Consider the following 14,584-nt stretch of genomic DNA (forward strand, 5'->3'; position numbering starts at 1 on the left):
AAATAATTTTAAATTAAAAATACATATGCAAATCATTCCAACAACCAAATACTGGAATAAGCAGGCTGGTATGGTACAATCTCAGAAACACCGTGCCTCTACTCATCACATGGTCATCTATAATCTCAACTCCCTATCACTACTAATCTCACTAAAGTGTTAACGGGCCACGAAAATATTCTCAAAATAACGTTGAGAAACAGAAGACACGACATCATCAAGACAAGTTTTTTTTAATTAGAATTCCATTACTTGAGGTTGGGGGGAAAAAAACGAGGTGCTGTGTCTCGAACACACCAATTCAAAAAGATTTATAATTATGACAAAAATGGAAAGAAAACAAAGATACATGGATTTGTGGTTTATGACTTGGTAAAGGAGGGACCGAACCTACACAACAGCCTCCCTTCAAATGTTGTCTAACCGTACGAGTGTTGAAACTCGGGAGAATATGTATACTATGTACAGAGAGTGGGACATACAGGGAGTGTCGTTTGGCTACCGAGGGCACCAATGACAGCCAGGAAGGGGTGTAGGTCTAAAGCAGCATGAGCAACAACATCCACATCCCTCTTCATGTGACCACAGATCTTAATAAGACTAGATCGATATAAGCAACACTGTAGAAATGCCATCTTTTCTCACCTACAGGAAGATTCCACCATATTGCTTTCACCTACCAGCTGTCCTCTAAAGAAGAGTGGCCTCAGAGCAAAGACAAGGAGATGAAGAAATGTTGAGTTTTGGGACATGTAGAACTGCATTCAGCCGACAATACTCCTAATAGGTCCTTCCGTTTGTAGCGCTGTATGCGTAATGTAGAATCTTCCTTAACCTCTCCTGCAGACTCCCCTCTTCAGTGTAGTTACAGTAACAGCAGACTGTAGCGGTGGTGAAATGGTTGGTTCCCTCTCAGGGTTGGGCTCAATTAAAATCTCAGTTCGGTCAAGTCAGGAATTGAAAGAAAATTGGCTGAACTGGCTGTAAAATGCCTCTTTCCACCAGGCCTGTGACCAAAACGAACAGTTTTCACCCGTGATATGAAAACATACAATTGAAGTTGTGCACATCCAAAATCACAAACATCCTACGATCACACTGGGTTTAACGGACACCATGGTCCGCAACTGAACACAGCACAACCAAAATACACCAAAACTATTTATACTCAAACCAATTCAAAAGAAACAGACGGCATTCTTCTTAAACCAAGAAAACACCGGGCTTCGAATGCATCCGGCCTCCATCCTTACTAAGCCTTCTGCTCTACACCCGATATTCATTCAGACATGTTTACAATGAAATACGAAGGGGAATATACACGTATGTAAGCTTACGCGAGCAACACGTTTACCGAGGACTACTCAGCCAAACACCTACTGAAATATTAGTGCCACTTCAGTAACCAGTCAGAAGATTTAAAAAAAAACTTAGCCACAGTGTTTCTGTACAACGTCAGTTAAAAGGGGAGGTATCCATCCCCAGTGCCTGCCTTTATCCACTCAGACTGAAACACTCAATTTCAAACTCGATGACCAGTAGTGATAACTAATTAACTAACTAAACCAAAAGGCTAGACTATAACGGCCATGACATTACAGAATGCCTCTCTCGGTCCCTGTATTCATTCATGTATTTTAGCTACTTTAGTCACGACGGACATGGCGGCCACAGGTTTGACTATTACTGCCAAAACACTCAATGTGTGTGAGTGTAAAGGGACTGTGGTGTGTGAGAGAGAGGAGGGAATGGAGTGTCTACAGGATGATGGATTTGGGTAAGGGCGGTAGTAGGGTGTGTGGGGTTGGGATTGGGGGGGGTGTGATTGGTTCTGGGCTCTTCTCTTGGTTGTTGGGTCTTATTCCCGCCGCTCTATGCCTCCAGCTCGAAGCCTAGGCCCACTTTGTGACCGCCGGTGTTGAAGTTCTTCCCGTCGATCAGGGCTGACAGAGTCACCTTCACACCTGCACAGAGGAGAGGAATATCCTGGAGATGTAAAAGCAGTATAGCTCGACCTAAAATGACAGCTGTGCTCAGAGACCTTACTCCAAGGATATCATGAATTGTAATCAAATCAATCAATCATTAGATCTCAATCTTATCTATTGTGACTCACCTGGCCTGAGGGCCTGGGTGTAGCCGACTCCAATCAGGCTGGCGTTGTTCACTTTGGCCTGCAGAGGAAGACACAGGCAGTCATCGAACGTGTTCTGGTGCACAAATCTGAATTCATTGCAAAGAGCTGCATCCCTGCTAGGGGTGGGGCTACAGCAAGAGCCTGGGTTGAGACTCAGATCGACAGTGTTTGTGCGTGTTACTCACAGACAAGGAAGCGTCTTTGTCCAGGGCGTATTTGGCTGCGATGCCGAAGCGTGTATTGTTGCTGCCGGCCGTCCAGGCCAGAGTGACCGCCGTCTCCAGCTTGTCATCCACCTTCTGGTAGATAGAACCTCCAAACTCTGTCCCATCGTTACTGAAAGAGGAGAGAGAACAGGTAGACAAAAATCAAGCACGAGATCATACTCCTAGACAACCTCTCACCATTGTTCCTGAAGGAGAGAGAGGGCAAGATACAGTAAGAAACAATCCTATAGTGAATGAATACCTCCCTGCTCCATAACGTTATTACTGAGAAAGAATCCATAGAACGGGGCTTCCCCATTCATGTCAATGGAGGCATTGTGGGTGGACTGGCAGACATTTTAAGTGTACCCATGAGTTAACCAGTCAAATTGCCAGGGTTAGAGGTGTTACGTTAATGTTTCAAGTATCCCTATAGTTCTGTTATTCCGGCGCTTTCACTCCGTTATTAGTGCGCCTGCGCAGGAGTCTCGTTGTTGAAGATCCTGGCCTGAGTGCAGTGGCAACCATGTATCGTGCTAATACGGTGAGTAAACGTTGTTAAACTGGAACCATGTCGTTGTGTCATTTGGGAGTCAACATTGGTCGCAGAGGATGGTTAAGAACTACAATGTGCCACCTCGCTTCGACGAGGTCGTATGAAAATTGGGGAAATTAACTTGGAATCTGGACACGGGTTAACGTTACTAATCTGGACAAGAAAAAGCAAGCACTTGCGGTGGTATTATCGCTCGAAGGAAGAGCGAGCGATACAGCACTGGAAATATCCGTTGAGGATTTGAACAAGGATGACGGTATGGGAACTTTGATCAGAGCACTGGATTCTGTATTTCTTAAAAAGAAAGACCGTGCCTACGAGGCATATTCAAACTTTGACAGTGTTACTAGGGACATTTCGGTTGCAATGACGGACTACATCATTGATTTCGAACAGGATGCGCAAGATGGTTCTCCCGGATGCAGTGTTAGCTTTCAAGTTGCTAGATACTGCCTGTCTGGATGGTAGGTAGCCAAGTGGTTAGAGCGTTGGACTAGTAACCAAAAGGTTGGAAGATCGAATCCCCGATCTGTCGTTTTGCCCCTGAAGGCAGTTAACTGTTCCTAGGCCGTCATTGAAAATAAGAATTTGTTCACTTGCCTAGTTAAATAAAAGTAAACAACAACAAAAAATGGTAGGGACTGCTTGCACGGTGTGCTGACCTGCGTCAATGAATAACAGATGGAATGAAAGTGAGTGACTGAGCAGCAGAGAAAAGGCGCCAAAAAGTCACGTTCAAGACAACCAGACGAGGGCGCCATTTCCCGGCACAAATCCACTTGACATATGGAAGGAGATCAAAATGTGCTATTTGTCAAAACACTTACCATAGGGTTAAAGACTGTCCTCATAAAAATGAACAAGTTAAACTAACAGAGAAAGAGCAGTGTAACATTACTGTTTTCAAACCGATCTGCTTCTGAGATCTTTATAGTTGAATCCTTAAGATCTGCTGTGATTGATACAGCATGCGCATGCACAGTATGTGGTGCAAAATGGCTTGATAGCTATGTCAGTGAACTAAATATGAAAGAAGTACAAAATATGATTGAAACTAAAAAGGTGTGTATGGCCTGGCAGATGCATCACTCTACTGGTACAACAAAGTCAAGGCAACAATGCTGAATACAGGTGGAAAAATGTCACAAGTGGATCCTGCAGTCTTCTATTGGCTTGATCAAGACTGCAATGTGAATGGAGTACTTGCCTGTCATGTTGACTTCATCTGGGGTGGCTCACAGACCTTCGCTACAACTGATTCCACACCTCAAAGCTGTTTTCCTGGTCGGCCACAAAGGAGCAGCTTGCTGACTGACTAAAAAGGGACATCCGTGCTTCTTGTGCTTTTAAAGGCACTCAGTAATGTAAAGTGGCAGCTTTAGTAATACAAATAACTGTCACACAACCCATTTGTAATGGGGAACTTAAATAATACTTGGGACATTTAATTATGTTATTGATGTTTTATTTGTCTTTAAAGAAAAGTGGGAGATTTAAGTTCATGTTTTAAGTATCCCTATATTTCTGTTATTACGGTGCTATCACTCTTATTAGTGCACCTGCGCAGGAGTCTCGTTTATGAACCTGGCCTGAGTGCAATGGCAACCATGTATTGCGCTAATACGGTTGAGTAAACGTTAAACTTTAATCTTGTCGTTGTGTCCTTTTGACTTAACATGAGGTTCTAAGCCATTCTATGGATTCAATTTCTATTAGAGACACAGGGCAACAGTTACCAAACTTCATCATCTAACACATTTCTACATTTACGATGATTCACAAAAACAAAACCAGCGTTTTTAGCCATGACCCACTGCACTGAGATACTCACACGTTGGTGTGGAGCTGGAAGTCTCCAGCCTTGTATCCCAGGGCGAAGTTGTTCTGGGCCAGTTTGGACTTGGCCATATCGAAGGCCATCTGGTACCCGGCAAGCCAGCCGTCATAGCCCACCACGGCTGCTGCGTGGATGATGGGACCCTCGAAGTCAACATCACAGCCCACATTAAGGAAGTCACGCTTGTAGCCAGTCTTCAGCTTGCCACTCTTCTTTCTGAGGACAGATGAAGAGAAAGAGCAAATTAGACATCCAACAAATATCCTTTCATATCTGATCCTTGATATTCTAAAAAAGGTGATAGCATCTTCAATAAATAAATCCTAAATCCTTCCATATCTTTTAGTCAAGTCATATTTTAGTTAACCTCGCCTTTCATGTAAAAACGTCATGACCATCATGCTTTTAGGGGAAGAGGGTAATTTTGTACATGTATTAAAGTGTGAGTTCGACCAATTCCAGTCCCCTTGCTTAGGGCAGGGGTTTTCAAAGTAGGGTATTGCAGGAGGTCCGTGGCCAGGTCTCAATATATACAGTTGAAGTTGGAAGTTTACATACACCATAGCCAAACACATTTAAACTCAGTTTTTCACAATTCCTGACATTTAATCCTAGTAACAATTCCCTGTCTTAGGTCAGTTAGGATCACCACTTTATTTTAAGAATGTGAAATGTCAGAATAATAGCAGAGAGAATGATTTATTTCAGATTTTATTTATTTCATCACATTCCCAGTGGGTCAGAAGTTTACATACACTCAATTAGTATTTGGTAGCATTGCCTTTAAATGGTTTAACTTGGGTCAAACATTTCAGGTAGCCTTTCACAAGCTTCCCAAAATAAGTTGATTGAGTTTTGGCCCATTCCTCCCGACAGAGCTGGTGTAACTGAATCAGGTTTGGAGGCCTCCTTGCTCGCACACGCTTTTTCAGTTCTGCCCACAAATTTTCTATAGGATTGAGGTCAGGGCTTTGTGATGGCCACTCTAATAGCTCGACTTTGTCATCCTTAACCTGTTATGGCTAGGGGGCAGTATTTTCACGGCTGGATAAAAAACGTACCCGATTTAATCTGATTATTAGTCCTGCCCAGAAACTAGAATATGCATATAATTATTAGCTTTGGATAGAAAACACTCCAAAGTTTCTAAAACTGTTTGAATGGTGTCTGTGAGTATAACAGAACTCATTTGGCAGGCCAAAACGTGAGAAGATTCTGTACAGGAAGTACCCTGTCTGACCATTTCTTGCCCTTCTTTGTCATCTCTATCCATTACAAAGGATCTCTGCTGTTACGTGACACTTCCTACGGCTCCAATGGGCTCTCAGAGCCCGGGAAAAAGCTGAATGACGTAATTCAAAGCCCTGGCTGAAACACACGAGCGCTTTTGCTAAGTGGTCTATCAGAGGACAAAGGGCTTAGGCTCGTGCACTGGCCACCCCCGTCTTTCTGTTTTTCCCTCTATTTACCGAAACACAGATTCCCGGTCGGAATATTATACGCTTTTTTTACGAGAAAAATGGCATAAAAATTGATTTTAAACAGCGGTTGACATGCTTCGAAGTACGGTAATTAAATATTTAGAAATCTTTTGTCACGAAATGCGCCATGCGCGCGATCCTTCTTTACCATTTCGGATAGTGTCTAGAACGCACGAACAAAACGCCGCTATTTGGATATAACGATGGATTATTTTGGACCAAACCAACATTTGTTATTGAAGTAGAAGTCCTGGGAGTGCATTCTGACGAAGAACAGGAAAGGTAATCAAACTTTTCTAATAGTAAATCTGATATTGGTGATTGCTAAACTTGGTGGGTGTCTAAATAGCTAGCCCTGTGATGCCGGGCTATCTACTGAGAATATTGTAAAATGTGCTTTCACCGAAAAGCTATTTTAAAATCGGACATATCGAGTGCATAGAGGAGTTCTGTATCTATAATTCTTAAAATAATTATGTTTTTTGTGAACGTTTATCGTGAGTAATTTAGTAAATTCACCGGAGGTTTGCGGGGGGTATGCTAGTTCTGAACGTCACATGCTAATGTAAAAAGCAGGTTTTTTATATAAATATGAACTTGATTGAACAAAACATGCATGTATTGTATAACATAATGTCCTAGGAGTGTCATCTGATGAAGATCTAAGGTTAGTGCTGCATTTAGCTGTGGTTTGGGTTTATGTGACATATGCTAGCTTGAAAAATGGGTGTCTGATTATTTCTGGCTGGGTACTCTGCTGACATAATCTAATGTTTTGCTTTCGTTGAAAGCCTTTTTGAAATCGGACAGTGTGGTTAGATTAATGAGAGTCTTGTCTTTAAAATGGTGTAAAATAGTAATATGTTTGAGAAATTGAAGTAATAGCATTTCTAAGGTATTTGAATAACGCGCCACGGGATTCCACTGGCTGTTGAGTAGGTGGGACGATTCGTCCCACATACCCTAGAGAGGTTAATCAACATCAAAGAGAATGAGAGAGTGCCAAGAGTGTGCAAAACTGTCAAGGCAAAGGGTGGCTACCTTGAAGAATCTCAAATATATTTGGATTTCTTTAACACTTTTTTGGTTACTACATGATTCCATATGTGTTTATGTCTTCACTATTATTCATCAATGTAGAAAACAGTAAAAATTAAGAAAAACTCTGGAATGGGTAGGTGTGTCAACTTTTGACTGGTACTGTAGATAATTTGTAGACAGCAATAGCATGATTTGTCTGATTCTCAGTTATAATGGTATGGGAATAATGTAGCATTTTATTTTGTAAAGTATTTTTTTGCATCAAACACCACAACAACATTTTCAGTCACCTCCTTGTCTGAAGGACAATTGGATTAGTCTCATGGAATGTGGGCCTACATTGAACACCACACATTGGCTGCTACTGTAGGCTGAATGATAGAACAGCCATTTCCATGTTAAAATGTTATGCAATGCATTTTTTCCCATTATGATCAAATAGCCACAGTAGCCTACTTGACCACTGTTAAAACTAACTTAAAGCGGGTACATCCTGCGTTCACAGTAAACGTGCGCTGGAAGTTGCACAGAACTTTCACAATGTTCAAGTTCGGCAGACCTGTAATTTGCTAAGTGCCCCAAAAAATTAGAGGAATATTTATCTCACATAGAATGCACAACAGGATGACTAGGTAAACTATTCTACTATGAGGTTGTTTAATTTAGCTTTAACATTACATGGCAAAAATAGTAGCACTGGAAAGTGCTGAGCGATATCATCCTGTGCGATAAAATATAGGCTTTGACTGACTTTACCAGCAGCTACAGTAGGCTACACACCGCTGTTTGAGTTGAGCGCACTATAGACTATTTCATGCCCTTCATCTGAACATCAGTGTCAGCACCAATCATGCATGTCAGTTCATTACACACAGCATAACAGAGAACATTAAATATTTGAGAATAATTTTATTTGGGAATTTATTTCATCGAATAGTCATTCTACTTTATTAGGCAATGTTATTCCCTCCCCGGAGATGTTTTTATTGCGGACCAAAAACGTTAACCCCTATAAATGGCATATATACATTGAGTATACCAAACATTAGGAACACCTTCCTAATATTGAGTTGCACATCCCCTTTTACCCTCAGAACAGCCTCAATTCAGGGCATGGATTCTACAAGGTGTCGAACGTGTTCCACACGGATGCTGGCCCATGTTGAATCCAACGCTTCCCACGGTTATATCAAGTTAGCTGGATGTCCTTTGTGTGGTGGACCATTCTTGATACACACAGGAAACTGTTGAGTGTGAAAAACCCAGCAGCGTTGCAGTTCTTGACACACTCAAACCGGTGCGCCTGGCACCTACTACCATACCTTGTTCAAAGGCACCTCAATCTTTTGTCTTGCACACATACACAATCCATGTGTCGATTGTCTCAAGGCTTAAAAATCCTTCTTTACCCTGTCTCTTCCCCTTAATTCACACTGATTGAAGTGGATTTAACAAGTGACATCAATAAGAGATCATAGCCGATTCACCTGGTCAGTCTACGGCATGGAAAGAGCAGGTGTTCTTAATGTTTTGTCCATACATATCAGATTGACGTCTCTTTCTCTCACCCTGTGTTTGGTACGAAGGATGTGTCCAAGGCCACCTTGAGTCCCTGAGCCAGCTGGTCCTCCACAGTGACCTCTGTGGCCAGGGTGTTGTCGGTGTTCCACTTCTGGTTGAAGCTCAGGCCCAGCTCCTTCATCTTGTACTTGGTCTCCAGGTTACCTGCTGCCTTCCCCGTGTCTGTGTTACTGGAACCTGATGTGTTGAACTCCTGAGAGGGTGAGAGAGAAAAAAAAGAGTGGGAGAATGTGTGAGACAAGCGACGGTGTGAGGGGAGAGAGAGTTGGGGTCACAGAGTTTAAAAGGACTGAGGGAATGAGTAATGAGTGAGAGAACGGGAGAAAGAGACACATCTAGAAGAGCAGATCGTTGAAACGGGCAGTTTTGTGCTGCCTGCAGAAGACATCCTGAAAGAATCATGCATTATGTGAGGAGAAACACAGAAAACGTTACAGGTGAAAAGAAAAGTGCGCGAGGAAAATAAAGGTCAAGAAAATGAGGGATGCAAGGTAAGGATGGTGGATGACTGGATCCCTGGGAGAGAGGAAGGATAGATCATTTGAATGGAGACAAAAATAATTATAATATTCACTGGACAGTGATGAAGATGCAAACAGACCGACATTACCATCAGCTGGACATACTTTTAAAAGTGAGATCAGACAGTCTGCATCTCCCGGCACATATCACGGATCATGCTGTATATACATATAGTACAGACATCAGTACACTGTGGGAGAGTCTTACCATCTACAGTAGAGAGCAATCCAGGAGGCAGCGGGACAGAGCAGGGGTTAGGATGGCAGATAGGGAGACAGACAGCACAGTCCCCCCCCCACACACACACACACAGTCTTACACCAGGCCTTTCATTACTCTCTATCCTGAATGATAGACCCCCTCGCAACCTGTGAACCTTAGAGCTCAGAATTACAGACAGTTAGAATGGTTGTGTTATTACAGAACCATAGACAGGATTAGAGAGAGAGAGAAGCTGAGGCAGAGCAGGTGGGACAGAGGAAAGAGGGGAAAGTAAAGGGGAAAAGGACAGTAACAGAAGACTCACCACTCCGCTCTGAGACTTGGTCTTCAGGTCCAGCTTCACAATGCCGAAGCCTGGATGGTTAAACAAGAGGTTGATGAGTTAATGTTACATCTGAGCAGACTCGTAGAGTTATTAAACACACATGGCCGCAATATACTCGAAGACTTCTGAGAAAGTATGAATGGCAATTGGTTTATGATGCATTGAATTACACATAGTTTGCTTTGCTTTCTAACAAACCATAACCTCGCCAGCCAAGTGCAATTTAAAAATGTGTTACATCACATTGACTGATTCCCAGTTGACTTCTGCGCTTCAAATTCTGGCAAGACCAGGCTATAAACAGTAACTTGATCTGTTCTTCACTGCTTTAGCCAACTCCCCTGACAGTCATTTGTTTTGTGTGGAATTTTGGCTTCTCCTCCTTAGCATTACTGTTCAGGTGTGCAAACATTTTTACTATTAACTCACCATAGCCCTTGCTGAATATGTCCTTGGCAGCCTTGCCCAGGTCTGAATATGAAGGAGGAACAGCCATTGCACCTGGAGAAGAGAGAAGACAGGACATTCAACACATGTAGGCCTGTGTCCCACTGCAATATTTGACTCAGTTCACATAGGTGGTTAGTCAGTGGAGTGTGATTTTCTAGAATATTGCAAACAGCTGACATGATTCTCTCAGGACTGATTTGGAAAAGTCAGAGGTGGTATGTATTTTCTTGACTGGGGAAAACAGGAGCTTGCAGAACAGGCTGCAGTATTTGCAAACCTAGGCCCTTGTTATGGCTTGACAGGACTGGGTATAGACACATATAGTAACAATATTTGCAGGCATCACAAAACCAAACTGAGAAAACAAGTGCATGTGTGTTTATTAAGGATCCCAGCAGCTACTCTTCCTGGGTTCCAAACACATTAAGGTACGTACATCACACATAAAACAAAAGATAAAACAGTACAACATTACCCTCTTCCTGTGGAACCATAAGATGTAAGGATTGGAGAGAAGGAGGGGTGTCTAAAGTGGAGTATATATACTTGTGATGGTGGGAACATGTCTTTGTCTGAATTACAGCTGTAACGACCCTTTGAGAATAATTAAACTTGGTTGATCTTCTCTAGTGTCCATGAGTTATTTACTCTGGAAAAATTATAACCTAACACAAGGCAGAGCAGCGCTTTATAATGGACAGACTTCTCCCCATCTTTGGTTACTGCTGTATCAACACGTTTTGACTAGGGATGTAACGGTTACCGGTTTCACGATAAACCACGGTAAAATTCCCAACGGTTATTATTACTGTTTCTAATTATTATTATCATTAAAACGCACGGTAAATACTGTCCAGCCTCAACCAAAGTTAGCAACAGTCTGACGCAGGCGCAGCATGGGTTTTATTTTGTGTGGAAACATGGCGGAAGGCAGTGACAGCGGTCGGGTGATTTTGCAGCCTTCTAATGTCCAAATCTGAAGTGTGGTCGTATTTTGAGTTTTACAAGAGTGCTGAAGGAAACTTAATCGAAGATGGTCACCCTGTCTGCAGAACATGCAACGACAACAAAAAAAACGCTGCGAAAGGGGGCAACACTTCAAATCTCTTGAGTCATCTTCGCAACCACCACTTTATAGCGAATGAAAGGTAAGTTAACGTTTAGCTCAATGCATGATGTGGGGACTTCGGAATGGGGGGAAATGTAATGCTTTGTCTGTCTAACTTGCTAATAGCTTGTCAATCATGTAAACGGAAGCTTTCAGTGTTACCTACTTTTGTAAAAACACGACACGTTGTTCTGCTGCTGTATGCGACGTGTGTCTGCAGACTATAAGCCCATTGCACACAACACGTTATGTAGTTTTGTCACCCAACCAACATTTTCTTCATTTAAAATCCGTCAGGTTGTAAAAGTGTTCCAACAGGAGAAACACTATAGACTCCTATACAAGACTCCTGTATTTATGTCAATTGTTGGGCTCATTGCAATTACTATCACTGTCTTCTTAAGACTCATTTGTATTTATGTAAATTGTGCATGGGGTCATTGCATATACTCAAATGCAACACAGAATTTAGACTGTAATAATTATTATTATAATGTAACACTAATAATAATACATTTGCTATTCCCTTGTTTACAGAGTGGGCGTGCAGCCATCTTTAATGTTACTATTTTAAATGTTTATGCACACAAAGTGCATAGTACTGCAAATTTTATTTGTTGTTTATTTGATTTGCTTACTTAAGGTTGTGTTCATTTAAACCTGCACAAGGGAAACTTACCTCTCATGGCGCCATCTTTAATGTTAATGTTATTATTTTAATGTTTATGCACATAAAGTGCATAGTTCTGCTAATTTTATTTGTTGGTTTTCAATATAAAACTTGGTGAATTGATTTCAGTGTGTGTGTGTGTGTATCACTACTTTTTGAACATTTCCAGCACATTTGAACAATACCGCGATAATTTGTCACTATAATCGTGATATGAAATTTTCACAACGTTTAATCTCTAGTTTTGACCATGACAGTTTACAATCCAATGTTACTCCAAGCAGTTTAGTCACCTAAACTTGCTAAATTTCCACATTATTAATTATAATATTATGTCGATACCTAGTTGATTTTACAGAGACATTTCTATTCATGTGTATTTTGAGATACCTTTAAATGTCGCAAAGCATTCTATTCATTAAAATAATCAGGTTAGTAATAATAAGTAAATGTATTGATAATATTGAAAAATATATAATTTGCTATTCTAGTTAGTTAGCTAATGTTCAACGCTATAAAATTGTTTATCCTGCCAACTACCTAACAATGAGACTCTGGTTAATCCACTCCTGATTTTTTATTTTACCTTTATTTAACAAGTCAAGTCAGTTGAGAACAAATTCTTATTTACAATGACGGCCTAGGAACAGTGGATTATCTTTCAAATTGAGCAGTCAATGATAGCTAACGTTAGCTAGCTTTAGCTGAAAGCTAGTATCTTGAAGGTGAGGGCCATAGGGCACAAAGTAATATCTTTGTGCCCTAATATCGGGCTTAACATGTATTGTGCACCGTCCATTTCGGACAACGGACAGATGGGACACTTGGAGAGTGGTCTTTAGCAAGGCTAGCCAAATTGTCCTAGTTGGAATGCTGGCTAGGCTAGGTAACTAGCTACATCTGCGTTGGGGTGGCTTGACTTCATCAGTAAATTAGCTAACTAGCCAACATCTAAGTAATTCGTATGTTAAGTCATTGTAATGCAATAATTTATATATTGAGTTTCAACACAAAATTATATTTGGGATTAGACGGCACGACATTGGCAAACAACATTATGTAACATTTGGTAGGGCACTAGCCAGTGCTCAGAACTAGCTAATTAGCTTGCTAGCTAACCACATTACTCAACAGATGGACATTGGAATAGTCCCTTGTAGCGGGCTAGCTAGTTGGTGCAGTGGCTAACCTTGGACAAACGCGCTAGTTAGTGACATGCATTTCCCATGATTATTCCATGCAATAAACAGCATTATAACAAATAAACCGTTGTGTTTATATTAGCTATATCAACAGTAGCTAGATTGTTCATACCGATGTTATGTTGTGAAGCGTCTGAGCACTGTTCTTCCTTCACCCTGTCAAAGGTAGCGTACTTTAGCTCTCTCCCACCAACTAGCATGAAGAATCTGCTTGGCAAAGATAGGGCACAGTGAAGGAGACGCAATGAGCATGCGCAATTCACCGGGGCGAGGGCATGAATGACTGCAGCAGAATGTTTTAGCTACATCATTTGTCAAATTCATTCCAGCATTTGCCAATAAAGCAATATATTCAGTCAATTCAATTTATTCATAGTCAAATTGCATCTCAAAGGGCTGGGGGCTTGGGAGGGACACTGGCTCTTTTGCAATCTTCAGACTTTTTGCAGCCTACAATTAATTTGGTCAGCCGCATCCCACTGCATATTTCGTTAAGGAACGCCTCTTCTGTGAAGTACGCATGTGCAATAACTCAATTCGCGTTTGCGCTCCTAAACAACGAGATTTAAAAAAAAAAAAACTTTTGCAAAGGCTAAAGTCTACAAAACCTAGTCCACTCTGTTCATAACATATTATAGTTTTGGGGACAGAAAACTGAATTGAGATCAAATGTTTAATCGATAAGAAAATGTGCAGAATGTCGGCCAAAGTCCATCTCGTTCCGTCTTCTCCCTCTGCCGGCCAGTGGGCTTCCTCTCACTACCATATTTGTTAGTGAGTGGAAACGCTAAGCGGATGCTTCACATTTATAGAACAATGGTGTATCTGTGATAAAGCCATCTTTGACTTTGTGGCCATGGTAAACTAGTGGAAACCGCATCCACTGGAGATCCATAGCGCCCACTAGCGCGCAGGCTGACTCCATTAGGTTATATTTGGACGAAAATAGCATTGTTTAGTGACAAATAATAGGATAAGAAAGCTACGAAGTCGTCACTACTGTTGTTGTAGGCTATATACATGGGGGATGTAGTAGGCTTACCTAATATAGGGCCCAATGACGTGTCAGTGTCGAAGGCTGCCTATAATTTGTGTAAAGCTCCCGAGTGGCGCAGCGGTCTAAGGCACTGAATCTCAACGCAAGAGGCGTCACTATAGTACCTGGTTCGCATCCAGGCTGTATCACATCCGGCGGTGATTTGGAGTCCCATAGGGTGGCGCACAATTGGCCCAGTGTCGTCCGGAG

At 41.7% G+C, this 14,584-nt stretch overlaps 1 protein-coding gene across 2 annotated transcripts; it reads right to left on the reverse strand.

Annotated features, from left to right (window-relative positions):
• Nucleotides 1–217: 217 nt before the first annotated feature.
• On the reverse strand, nucleotides 218–13,668 carry LOC106562702 (voltage-dependent anion-selective channel protein 2). Of its 2 annotated transcripts, XM_014127689.2 has the most exons (9): nucleotides 13,451–13,668; nucleotides 10,338–10,409; nucleotides 9,888–9,937; nucleotides 9,569–9,571; nucleotides 8,827–9,032; nucleotides 4,731–4,952; nucleotides 2,323–2,473; nucleotides 2,117–2,174; nucleotides 218–1,964 (listed from the first exon to the last, which is right to left on the reverse strand). In XM_014127689.2, exons 1-9 carry the CDS (start codon nucleotides 13,536–13,538, stop codon nucleotides 1,873–1,875), a joined length of 942 nt encoding a protein of 313 aa, XP_013983164.1. In that variant the 5' UTR covers nucleotides 13,539–13,668; the 3' UTR covers nucleotides 218–1,872. The 2 variants fall into 2 exon arrangements, with proteins under 2 accessions (XP_013983164.1, XP_013983171.1); XM_014127696.2 differs by lacking the exon at nucleotides 9,569–9,571 and having other exon boundaries at nucleotides 13,451–13,667.
• Between the last annotated feature and the right edge of the window lie 916 nt (nucleotides 13,669–14,584).

This window comes from Salmo salar, chromosome ssa01, assembly GCF_905237065.1.
Source record: "Salmo salar chromosome ssa01, Ssal_v3.1, whole genome shotgun sequence".
Lineage (NCBI taxonomy): Eukaryota > Metazoa > Chordata > Actinopteri > Salmoniformes > Salmonidae > Salmo > Salmo salar.